The sequence below is a fragment of the Neoarius graeffei genome, chromosome 4 (genome assembly GCF_027579695.1).
Source record: "Neoarius graeffei isolate fNeoGra1 chromosome 4, fNeoGra1.pri, whole genome shotgun sequence".
In the NCBI taxonomy this organism is placed as follows: domain Eukaryota; kingdom Metazoa; phylum Chordata; class Actinopteri; order Siluriformes; family Ariidae; genus Neoarius; species Neoarius graeffei.
Genome location: NC_083572.1, coordinates 38,069,149 through 38,081,150, shown reverse-complemented (window position 1 = coordinate 38,081,150; position 12,002 = coordinate 38,069,149). Strand labels below are relative to the sequence as shown.

The 12,002-nt window shown below is 39.6% G+C and overlaps 1 protein-coding gene across 2 annotated transcripts in view; it reads left to right on the top strand.

Annotated features, from left to right (window-relative positions):
- The window catches only part of nufip1 (nuclear FMR1 interacting protein 1), a 59,699-nt gene extending 51,048 nt beyond the window's left edge, over nucleotides 1-8,651 (top strand). For both annotated transcript variants that reach the window (XM_060918206.1, XM_060918205.1), the window contains exons 9-10: nucleotides 6,884-7,143; nucleotides 7,317-8,651. In XM_060918206.1, the coding sequence (XP_060774189.1) occupies nucleotides 6,884-7,143; nucleotides 7,317-7,502 (446 nt within the window). In that variant the 3' untranslated portion in view covers nucleotides 7,503-8,651. The remainder of the gene's footprint in view (nucleotides 1-6,883; nucleotides 7,144-7,316) is intronic.
- Nucleotides 8,652-12,002: the final 3,351 nt, after the last annotated feature.

Sequence of the window (12,002 nt, the reverse complement as noted above, 5' to 3'; positions counted from 1 at the left end):
TCCACAGTGCACTGCTGTAACCGCCTTCCTCTCCGTTGAACCAAAGATTTCCTCTGCAGACTCCACCAGATCCAACCTTCACATGCGAAGGTAGGCGCAAGCCCTAACTCACCAAGGGTTTCAGACCCACTGGCTACCCTCACCTGGTTCTTCTGGCCTGTTGAAGCCGTTGCCTGGGGTGTGGCCACTGTTGCATGCAAACAGCTACTAGGAGCCACAGTGAGAGCTGAGTGTCTGGTGGGGACCAAAGTGAATGAACTCCTCCGAAGAGCATGACATGCATCCCCCTGTCAGAGGTACTTCCCCTCCCTGGACACCCTTTACACCCCTTAGCCTTAACTAGCCTAAACCAACTGAAATGTCAATTAGCCCAACTGTCACCAGGATAAGCCAAAAAAAAAAAAAACGTGTTGGCACCTGCAAGACATTAGTCTTCTTTTTGTATGCCGTTTAGTCTCCATTCTCCAAACCTGTGCACATGCATGCATTATGCACTCGTATCACACCGTGTTCCAGCCAGTTTATTTTATCAGGGTGCCACGCTCTGCCCTCTAGAACTTGTGCCCTGCCCTCAAATACCAACACCATGCCCAAATTTATATGCGCCCTATTCATAAAAGTGCCCTTGACGCATGTTCTGCCACAGAAAGTATGTGTTAATGAGTACTAATGAACGTTGCCAAATTCCAGTGGCAATAACGCGTGTTGACCAATCATAGCATACTATTAACATGGGGCATAGTCATGCTCTGACATTTAGCAATTATTCGCTGACGGCAAAGTGAATATTGGGGAATAATAATAATGGAGGCAAAGTCAAGGTTAGTATTCACCAATATTCATGGAGCCTGAGGTGAATAATTGTTTTAGTACAAACACACAGGTGATTTATTTAAAAAAAAAAGTTTTTTTTAATCAAATTTAAACTTATTTCAAACTTACATTTGCGTGCTGTTTTTTTAAGAAAGGCGTGGCCCAGACTTGTCACTCATCTATGCTGACTCACATAAAATGCTTTATTTTATCCATTTCAAAACAAAATCACAATTCCACTTTACCATTGAATAGTTTTAGACCAAACTTCATAGTATCTTTAGTGGTTTTAGGAACAGCATTTTCTTTCATAATTTGTAATTGTTCCTCATGATGACAAAGTGATTGGCCGCCATTTTGGCCAGCCGCTTGAGGTGATTGGTTGAGAAATGCAGACTATTTCTCAGTAATCAGCACATGCGGTTTCCTATACTCACCTCCATATTTATACTAATTTGTCTTAATAGCAGAGCTTGCACATGGAGTGAAGCTCCATATTTAAAAGAACATGGTAAAGCACTGACTTGATTTTTGATGGCTTTTGCGCCACAGGGAACTTGATTGTAAGTGCAAGGCAATGTATCTCTCAAACGTTTGACCACCAGACAATGAAATTATCTTTTTTTGCATAAAAGAGATGAGTTTTTATCCAGCACTTGTCTCGCATGAACAGTATCATGTGAACGAGATGTGATCATTTTGATGTGCTGAAGGTTGCTTTTCTCCGTTTTGGGTCTGTTTTCTTACAATGGTATGGCCCTGTGGAAATAGCCGAACATGAGGCGCTTTAACTAATTAGCGTAATTATGGAATTGCGTCACACTAAGATGGCAACATGCAGAAAACATTGTGACCAATTAAAAAATTTTTAGACCAGCAGATTGTGTAACATCCAAAAGGTGAAACATGCAGGCATCATAGAGCTATATAATTTATCCCCAAATGTATTTGTTTATGCCCACTGTGTGTGTGTTCTCTCACATGCATGTGCTCTCTCTCTCTGTCTGTGTGTGTGCGTGCACATTCACAGCTTCAGATGGGTTAAGTGCAGAGGAGGAATTTTGCTGTGTTTAAGTACATGTGACAAAAATAAAGGTGGCTTCTTAATTTACTTACAAATGTATTTATTCCACTTGAAAAATGTATGGCAAACCAGCTACCAGGTTTGGGATACTACAACATCCTGAACTATTTAGCATTTGGGATTTCTAAATACACTGGAGATGCTAGTCATATGAAAGTACAGATGTCTATGAATATTTCAAAGCAGGTTTCGTGCATGCCAGAATGTTATGGGAAATTCCCAATAACGAAAATACCTTATTATGACAAAGGTAAGCTCAAACGTGGACTACTAATAGTAATAAACAAGCCAGGGCCAAGATCTAGCATATTTTATGGTGTTTAGCCTAATCTACATCATCAGTACATAGCAAACATGCTGCTACTCTCTCCAGGCATTAGGTCTAATAAAATGTATCGTGTCCAAAGCCCACATCCAGATATACCTTTTAGCGTTGCACAGAGCTTTCACACTAACCTGATATAAAATGTTCTCCACACACAGGAATACTGTTGTTGGTATCTGGTCTTCCTGTTTAACTGCAGCTCGCCATTTTTCTCGTCTTTCTAGGTTCACCGGGGAGCAGTTAAAAGTTAAACTAGACTTATCTCCATGTCTGTTATGGCATCCAAAAGCACTACAGGTCTCCTGGCATTGTTCTTTTAGATGTAACTTCTACAGGGATGAGAGTTTTCCGCTTTTCGGCGGATTTCCGCTTTTTCTGAGCGAAAATCGATATTATGCCAAATCCGTTGAGATGTTGTTGTTTTTTTTTTTTTTTTTTTCATTGAGGGGGGTTGGGATATGTTCCTTCGTGATACTCAAGCGTACGACGATGTTACATGTTTACATTTTCGCCATCTTTAGTCTCGCTAAGTCTCGCGGTAGAATACGTGTTATCTACAATGTAATTGGCCAAAACATCGCTGGCGAGAGCATGATAGCCAATCATAACAGTTGTTACAAGAGTGTGGGAGAGAACAAAAGCCAATCATAACAATTCTTACAAAAGTACCCGCATCGTTCTATTTTATCGAAACTTGCATGTGTTCATCGTCGCTGCGCTTCAAAAATATGTTTCTCTTTCGTATCGGCTTTTTTACTCAAAATGCCGAATACAATTGACAAGTGCGACGAAGCGAAGGTACGTGAAATCGATGCTGGTATAAAAAACAGAGAGAGGACTGACAAGCTTTTGTCTTTGGCCAAAAGGTTGAAGAAGTCGAAATTATTAAATGAAAATGAGAAGTGACTGTGAACTATAAATAATTGTATAAAGTGTACATAGACATTATCCCGTAAACTTAGCATTCGTTTGATTTAATACATTGAACATGTATATGATGGTCATAAATCTGAATTAATGCTGACAGTTTTGAAAACTTAAATATTTCAAAAGACTTTGAAATCATATGCAACTAATGAGGACATAGGGTGACTGACCTTTTCTCCCTAAGAAATTTTATTTAATATATGAACATTTTGATAATTAATAAAACTTGCGTTTAATGTGAATTTAGTTTGTCATTTTTGTTGATCATAAATTATAACCATACCCTTGAATGTAGAATGTGACTTTATTTTGAATTCAAACAATACTCCTGTTGATTTGAAACATATTTTCATGTAAATATATAAAAAAGACAACAGATTGTTTTATCTACTACAGCTCAGATTGCAGGAAAAGTGGTTTGTAAGGCCTTATTTTTCAAAATTTTCCTGGGGGGGGTATCCCTCCCCGGCTTCGGGCGCCATCTTGTTTTCTGCTTTTTTGGTGACCACCCACTCTCATCCCTGCTTCTATAAGTTTATCTGAAGAGGCGCAGAATTGGGCTTACAGTCACCTGTAGACACTTGTGCTGGTCACTGGCAAACACAAAGTTTGGCCAGATAAACAAATCTGCAGTTATGTCGTCACATGAAAGGCCCCCATAACTCCATGCATTCTAAGGCTAAGATAGCTAAGCACTAGCTAAATGACTTGGTTATCTGTCCAGAAAAATGACGTCTTCTAACCTTGCTCTATCTTGCAGATGCACTCACTAGGCAGGCTTTCCTTTTCTTTTCCGCTGGTGGGAGAATGGAGTCTGCCATGTTTGCCCATGGCGACTTGTTTTTGTTAAAAGTAGGTCAAACGCCCCGTGGTGGTCATGTGATTATTGCTGTTCACTTGCTTTGGCAATTTTCAGAATAATAAAATGCAGGATGCGCTTTATCTCGGCAAAATGGTGATGCATAGGATACACGGTGTGTACAGCATCGCAACATCTCGAAACGCCAACAGCTATAGACATGGAACATTTTGCCCAGAATTCAACTTTGCAGTCAGTACCTTTTAACTAAAGTTTCAGATTTGCTTACTTTATTTTATAAAACTAATCTACCTTGCATAGTTTCCCAGTATGGCTAATTTTGCATGATGGTTTCTTTGTCTATAGTGATGTGCGCAAAATTGCTGTGAATGCATGGAAAATTGCCTGCGATAATCATTGGCACTCTGCCCTCTTGGAAAGCTAGCTGGAACACGGTCACATACACGTATATGCAAGGCTTTTCAGCACCATGTTTTTGGTTCCAGTCATTAGTTGGCTCCAGTCAAAACTGTAGCGTTGGCTAGAGTTCAACTCGGTTTGCGAAAGAGATTCAGTCAAGTTTTCAAAGACTTTAGTTTCAAAAGTATGGGAATACTTAAAATTATAATGCTATGCATGAGCCTCCCAGAAAAGGCAAACCTACCATGCATGTTGTCTGTTCCATCCATCTATTATCTCTACCAGTGGTTCTTAAACAACACCCCCAGGAGACCCTCGTGTTCAAAAATGTTCTTGTACCCCTCCTGACACAGATTATGATCTTATTCGTACACTTTCAGCAAGGATAACAGAAGGTTTTGTTCTCAAACTCATTCTCATTATCTCTAGCCGCTTTATCCTGTTCTACAGGGTTGCAGGCAAGCTGGAGCCTATCCCAGCTGACTACAGGCGAAAGGCGGGGTACACCCTGGACAAGTCACCAGGTCATCACAGGGCTGACACATAGACACAGACAACCATTCACACCCACGGTCAATTTAGAGTCACCAGTTAACCTAACCTGCATGTCTTTGGACTGTGGGGGAAACTGGAGCACCCGGAGGAAACCCACGCGGACACGGGGCGAACATGCAAACTCCACACAGAAAGGCCCTCGCCGGCCACGGGGCTCGAACCCGGACCTTCTTGCTGTGAGGCGACAGTGCTAACCACTACACCACTGTGCCGCCCCTGTTCTCAAACTTTTTCTTTTAAATAAATGTTCTGGGCGGCACGGTGGTGTAGTGGTTAGCGCTGTCGCCTCACAGTAAGAAGGTCCGGGTTCGAGCCCCGTGGCCGGCAAGGGCCTTTCTGTGTGGAGTTTGCATGTTCTCCCCGTGTCCGCGTGGGTTTCCTCCGGGTGCTCCGGTTTCCCCCACAGTCCAAAGACATGCAGGTTAGGTTAACTGGTGACTCTAAATTGACCGTAGGTGTGAGTGTGAATGGTTGTCTGTGTCTATGTGTCAGCCCTGTGATGACCTGGCGACTTGTCCAGGGTGTACCCCGCCTTTTGCCCGTAGTCAGCTGGGATAGGCTCCAGCTTGCCTGCGACCCTGTAGAACAGGATAAAGCGGCTACAGATAATGAGATGAGATAAATGTTCTGCTAAATATTTTTACTGTTTGAAATAGCACAGTAGGTTTGATGTGCTGCGCAACACTTGCTTCCTTGCCTGTCATTGCTGCTGTTCCATCAGTGCACACTCCAGTGCAATTGATCCCCTCTGTTTCATTTGTTTTCATGAACTCTTCCAGAACTTAAATATAATTTTCTGTCGTAGTGATATGTGGCTCTTTGCAGAACAAGAAGTCCTTGTTGATATTCTCTCCCCCCCCCCCCCCTTTTTTTTTTTTTGGACACATCTGTTGACTCCTCTGTTTGAGGGGCAAAATCATTGCCCTGAAATCGTGTTTCAAGCTGATTGTTGACTTCTTCAGACATTGATATGATGTGACGTTTGATGGTACGATTAGACAATGGTATCTTGGCTAATTGTTTGGTTTTCCCCACTCCAAATAATTCTTTCATACTTTCTGTTGCACAGGGCAAAATTAATGTTTCCCCAATAGTATGGGATTTCTTCTGTTGAGTGACTCCCCCCCCCCGAACTGCAGTGTATATTTTTAAAAGTTTCTTGTCTACTGCAACCACCTCCTTCATCCTTGTTTGTGTAGTGGTCAACTCCTTAGCTTTTAATTAAAAAGAAAAAAAGCTTGACTTTTCACTGTATTTCATTTGGAGATGCCTAAGCGGTTTGTTTGGCTTCATGCATTCATGATCATCAAAAGGCCAATATCTCATCTCATCTCATTATCTCTAGCCGCTTTATCCTTCTACAGGGTCGCAGGCAAGCTGGAGCCTATCCCAGCTGACTACGGGCGAAAGGCGGGGTACACCCTGGACAAGTCGCCAGGTCCAAAAGGCCAATATTGGCATGATATTCATGTCCATGATGACATTCATGTTGGTGTATGTAAACTTCTGACCACAATATAAACTGTTGATGCAGCAGATTCTGAATGAGCAGGTGCATGGTGTGGAGCTCTTGGTGTGGCTAAAGACTTAGGCTTTCAAAAAAAAAACAGGTCGACTTTATTTTCCTTATTCAGTGCTTGAGAGCAGACCACTTTGGATGTGCACCATGGAAACAATCACCATGTCTATAAGATGGTCAGCCACAGTTAGTCAGTTATATGATAACAGAAAATTCAGGCCTGTTTCAAATGTAAAGCTGTAAATAAATTACTTGAGTGTTTATCTGCAATTTTTAAACATTTAACTGCAATATAAAAAGTAACTAATTCTTTGCCAACCTGTTTGTTTCTCAGAAAATTACATTTTCTTCAGTATTTCTCAGACCAAATACTGTGTTTTACAAGTTGGTTGGGTGTATGTTTGTTTGTCTATGTTATATATAAAATTTTATTTTTGTCAGATGCCCCGGTCCTGAAAAGTTCTCTGGCTTTAGAGGAGAACAAGGCCTTGCTTGCAGCTCATTCTAACCCAAACCAGAACAGTGCACCAAAGCCTGAGAGGTGGCCAATAACTGAAAAATCAAATAAAACCCATCAAGTACCACGTTCTCAGTCAGAGTCACATTCTCCAAGGAGCAGAGGGCATTGTGGAGGACGGCAAAGACAACGTAATAAACCTAGGACTGGACCACAGAAATGTCATCCCACTTTACTAGAGATGGTGAGAAATGCTACAATATAGCATACACATTACTTTCAGTTGATCTGTTGGGTTTATTCTAACTTAATTATTAGTAAGTCTTCACATGTCTTGTAAAAAGATGTGTATTCATGAAACTTTATATGATGCATGATTGATTTATTGCTAACAAGATTGTATTTTATTCCTTCCAGTTGTTGGCCCCAGATATTCGCCATGAAAGGAATGTGGTGCTTCAGTGCATTCGCTATATAATCCATAAGGACTTCTTTGGTCTAGCTTGTAATGACTCCAACCTGGTCATGCCTGATGATACTTCAGTAACCGTGAATGGTTCTGTGTCAGGAAATGATGTTGGTGAAAGCAGATTAACAACATGATTATCTTGGAGCATTCAGTTGTGATGAAGTGTTACCTGGTCAGCCAGTCACAAGAAGAGAATACTGCCTTTGTGTCACAGGATATACTGTGCTGTAAAGGGCATAACGCATGAAATGGAGATCATTGCTTGCAGCTGGAAGGAGTTTTGTATTCTGTTGGTCTGTCAAGACGCAGCTTACACCTAAGTTGTGTTTAAATAAAAGCTCACTGCACTAACTTTTTTTTTTTTCCTCGGTGTACAGCACAAACTTATCATCGAAGGTCACTTCTGTTAATATTTGTTTAGTAGTTGGTGATTGTTCCAGTGGGGTACCACAGGATGGAGATGCACCAAGGCAACCCTTACAGCCAGTAAATCATTACCAGTCAGAATACACCACACTACTTTTTACCAGAAGCCATCAGGCTTTCTCTGATTTTGTAACAGTAAAGATCAAATTATTGTTGGGAGTCACAGAGTCCCATGAATCTTTTCAAGCGAGTGATCACACCAAGGATGTTGACTACAGCAGAATGCAGAACTGAGCTTACAAATGAGGAATATGATGTTACTCCTGAGATTTCTGTGGTCACCAGTGCCATGCTGTTTAATTTTTATTTGACAAATCAAACAACCAAGAATGAACACCAAGACAGTTTGTGTATTTTTGTTTAACCTACATTTAACATTAACATTGTCAAAGGCAAGGTGAGGTGGATAATTGTTTTAGTATAAATACACAGGTGATTTAAACTTCATAGCATCTTTAGTGCTTTTAGGAACAGCATTTTCTTTCCTAATTTGTAATTATTCCTCACTTACGGTGACGGCCACCGTTTTGCCGAGTCACTTGAGGTGATAATTGAGAAATAATCCGAATCTCTTGATCAATCAGTGTGCGTTTTCCTATAATCACCTCTGTATTTATACTAATGTCTGACTTTTATTTCTGTTTGATTGATTAAATGTTAACCCATGTGAATATGAATAATTGCAATTCTTTTCTAAGCATTTACTAATGGATATAAGAAGAAACAAAAATAAAACCTCTTTCTGTGGAATTTGATCAGGCATATTGAATGATTTGACTGGTTTTTGTATCACTTTTATACACATACTGCACATATTTGACTAAGTCTCATTGTACATCTGGTTGTCTATCAAGTTATATAACTGTAATATGTTTATTCAAGTAAATACTATTGCTTCTTTATTGCATTAAAATTCTTCTCAATGATGAACCAGTATTTGAATCTTTTTTTTTTTTTTTGCTTTGAATCTTTTGCTGATTTGATTCATAGCAAGAAGTTAAATCTCAAATGTATGTTGAATAGACTTGAGAAATTAATTTAACGGTTATGAATGGAAAAACTTGCTGTTATTCATGCTGACAACTGTGTGCACAAATGATTGCCTTCCCTTAGGACAAAATGAAGAGGACTGCTCTAAACTGCAATTTATAGCTATAAGGTTTAGTGTGTTAAGTTTTGCAGATGTTCATTAGTAAAAGTAAAAACAGTGCTCAAGTTTGAAATATTAATGGTGGAAAAAACTGAATTTTATTCTTCCTGGTATGTTTTAATTCGGCCAGAGTGATTTGCCTGTTCTTTGGCTTTTTTTAAAATCTATTAAAACTCGTGTCAAACTCGTGCCTTCTTCAGATCAGATTTGAGTTTGTCCAGTTGAAAGGCTAATGGTAAATTCTGTTCAAACAATTTGTTTTTGTTTTTTTAACCTTATGTTTTAGATTGTTGCAGTATACCACCACACTTTAACATTTTGGGGTGGTGGTTTTGTTTTTTTTTTGGATAAATTGTAAAACAACTGAATGGTTATAATATTTAATTGCCAAAGAGTGGACACGGTATTACATTACCCACAATCGTTAATGCAAGATCCATCACTCAGGGACAAGGATGCGGTAACCGTAGAAACAGAAATTGCAGCACTTGTTGATTTATCAGTAATATCTGCTATCGTGATAATTATTTGTACTTTTCCTCTTAAACCCTTTTGGCTGCCACTTTTTTCCTCACAAAAACCCAAAACACTTTTGTTGTTTAAAGACTGCTGACAGAGGCAGTTCATGATGGATATGCCTTAAATTCTCACAAGAGAGTTATGACTAAGGTAAGTGTATAATACTTAAATACACCATTGAGCTTGTTCAGTGTCTCAAGCAGAGGAAGCTTAATCATGCTTCTGTCATTAGTAATAGCTTTATTTGTGAAAAATGTAGATTAGTTAGCACTCTGATACGGAAGATTGCTGCAGTAGAGGTGTGTATCCAGACACTAGACGGAATGAGTAGCATAGTTTCAGTAGGGAAAATTCTGGGTACCTTAGGCAGAGATAGCAAACTCCCAACTTGGACATTAGAGCCCTTACAGAGGGTAGAATGGATGATGACTCAGCAGCATAGTTGCAGAGCCAGTTAAAGTCAAACAAAACCTGGCAAGTGACCTGATGTGTCCCACTATACATGTAAATAAAAAAAATGTATAACAATTTATCCATTTAAAAAGTTATGATGTTAAAAATGGGCTTACGTAGGCACAGGCGTTTGTGCTGAAACTGGATATCCACCTGTGATGGCACACTAGAACGCTGCTTCATACTTCATGTGCTTCCCTCCTTACCCTGACCCACCCATTGCCCTGGAATAGGGTAAATCTGGACTTATCAAACTGCATGACATTTTTCCATTGCTCCAGCGTCCAATCTTTAAACTCCCTAGCAAATTGAAGACACTTCTTCCAATTAGCCTGACTAACAAGTGGTTTTCTTATGGCCACACAGCTGTTTAATCCCAATCCTGTGAGTCCTTGTTGCATTGTACATGTGGAAATGCTCTTACTTTCACTATTAAATATAACCATGAGTTCAACTGTCTTTTTATTTATATATATATATATATATATATATGATTCAACCTCACTAAGCATTTAAGTGATTTCTGATCACAGTCAGAATTTTTTTCCGACCACATTTCTTCCATGAATTTGATGGTTCACCACTGTCCTTCCAGGTTTTAATAATGCATTGGACAGTTCTTAACCCAATTTTAGCAATCTCCTTAGTTGTTTGCTTGATGCAAGTGACCCTTTGACCCTTCTGAAACACAGTAATGTCTTTTCCATGCCCATGGAATACGTCTTTTGACATGATTGTTTAAGAGATGAGAAGCTACTCACTGCATCTGTAAGGGTTAAAAGAATTGTTGCCAGCTGAAACATATTAATCACTGCAGTAATTATCCAATCAAAGGCTCTTAAGTATTTGCTTATTTAAATACTTTTTTTTTTTTTTGCCAGGTGGTATATCTTGGATCACTACCTCAGTTCATTGAAAATATGTCTTACTCATGTACCATATCATGCTAACACATAAAGCGTACAATCACATCAACTATTGTACACAATTTTGACTATCTACCAGCGTCATTGACTTGTTTGGTTAACCATATGACCCTCCAGAAGGCAACTGAATGAATGACACAATATTTGGTTGCATATCCTTTGTTTGCAATAATGCATCAAGCTGGTGGCCCACTGACATCACCAAATTGTTGCATTATTCTTTTGTGATGCTTTTCTAGGCTTGTACCACAACTTCTTTCAGTTGTTTTTTTTTTTTTTTTTTTTGAGCATATTGTAGAGATGTAACATTCAGATTGTGGCCATTGCAGAGGAATCTGATTCAAGTTCCACCATGTCAGTTTCCAAACTGTAGAAGGAAAAAGACATTCTGGTTGATCACTTGTACAGAGATCTTGCATCAAGAAAGTCCAATGGAAAATCACAGGTTGTCATTGCTAAACTTCATTACTACCAGGATTGCACTGATGTGCTGTGATAAGCCTGAGCAAACAGCCTGCTTCAATACAATGGAAATTTGATTGCTATCTATTCAGACTATACCAAGAGTGTTGCCAAAACCTGTGTTGTTTAATGATGTGAAAAATTTCCTCCAAGGCCGACGTGATGTGCACTATGGTATTTTATTCCCTACTCGACTGTATCTCATTCAATGGGGACTCATTAAAATGTTCTGATGTACTTTTTTCACTAATTCAAGGTTGTTTGACATGGGCTGGTCTGCTGAACATTTAGTCGTACCCCACTATGAACATATTATGTGGTATTTATTTATTTATTTAGTGAGGGGAATTACAGTCACTATGTTCAGTTAGGTGACAGGAGTTGGGGATCTACCAGACCTTTATGTGTACTTACTTATTTTGTTAATTGTTTTATTTTCTGTGGAAGTATTTATAGCATATATCACTAGGCCCCCCGGTACTCCGTGGATTACCATCCCCGCGAAAAGGTGATGAAGGCGGTGCAGGGAGAGGAGGCAAAAGCGAGGCTTCAGAGCCGGCATGCTGGTGAGGCTATGAAGGCAGCCACATAAACCACCACTCCCTAGTGTTTTTCTCACCAATGCCAGATCTCTCACTAACAAGATGGATGAACTGGAACTACTGGTTGCAGTGAACAACATCGTGAAGAATAGCTGT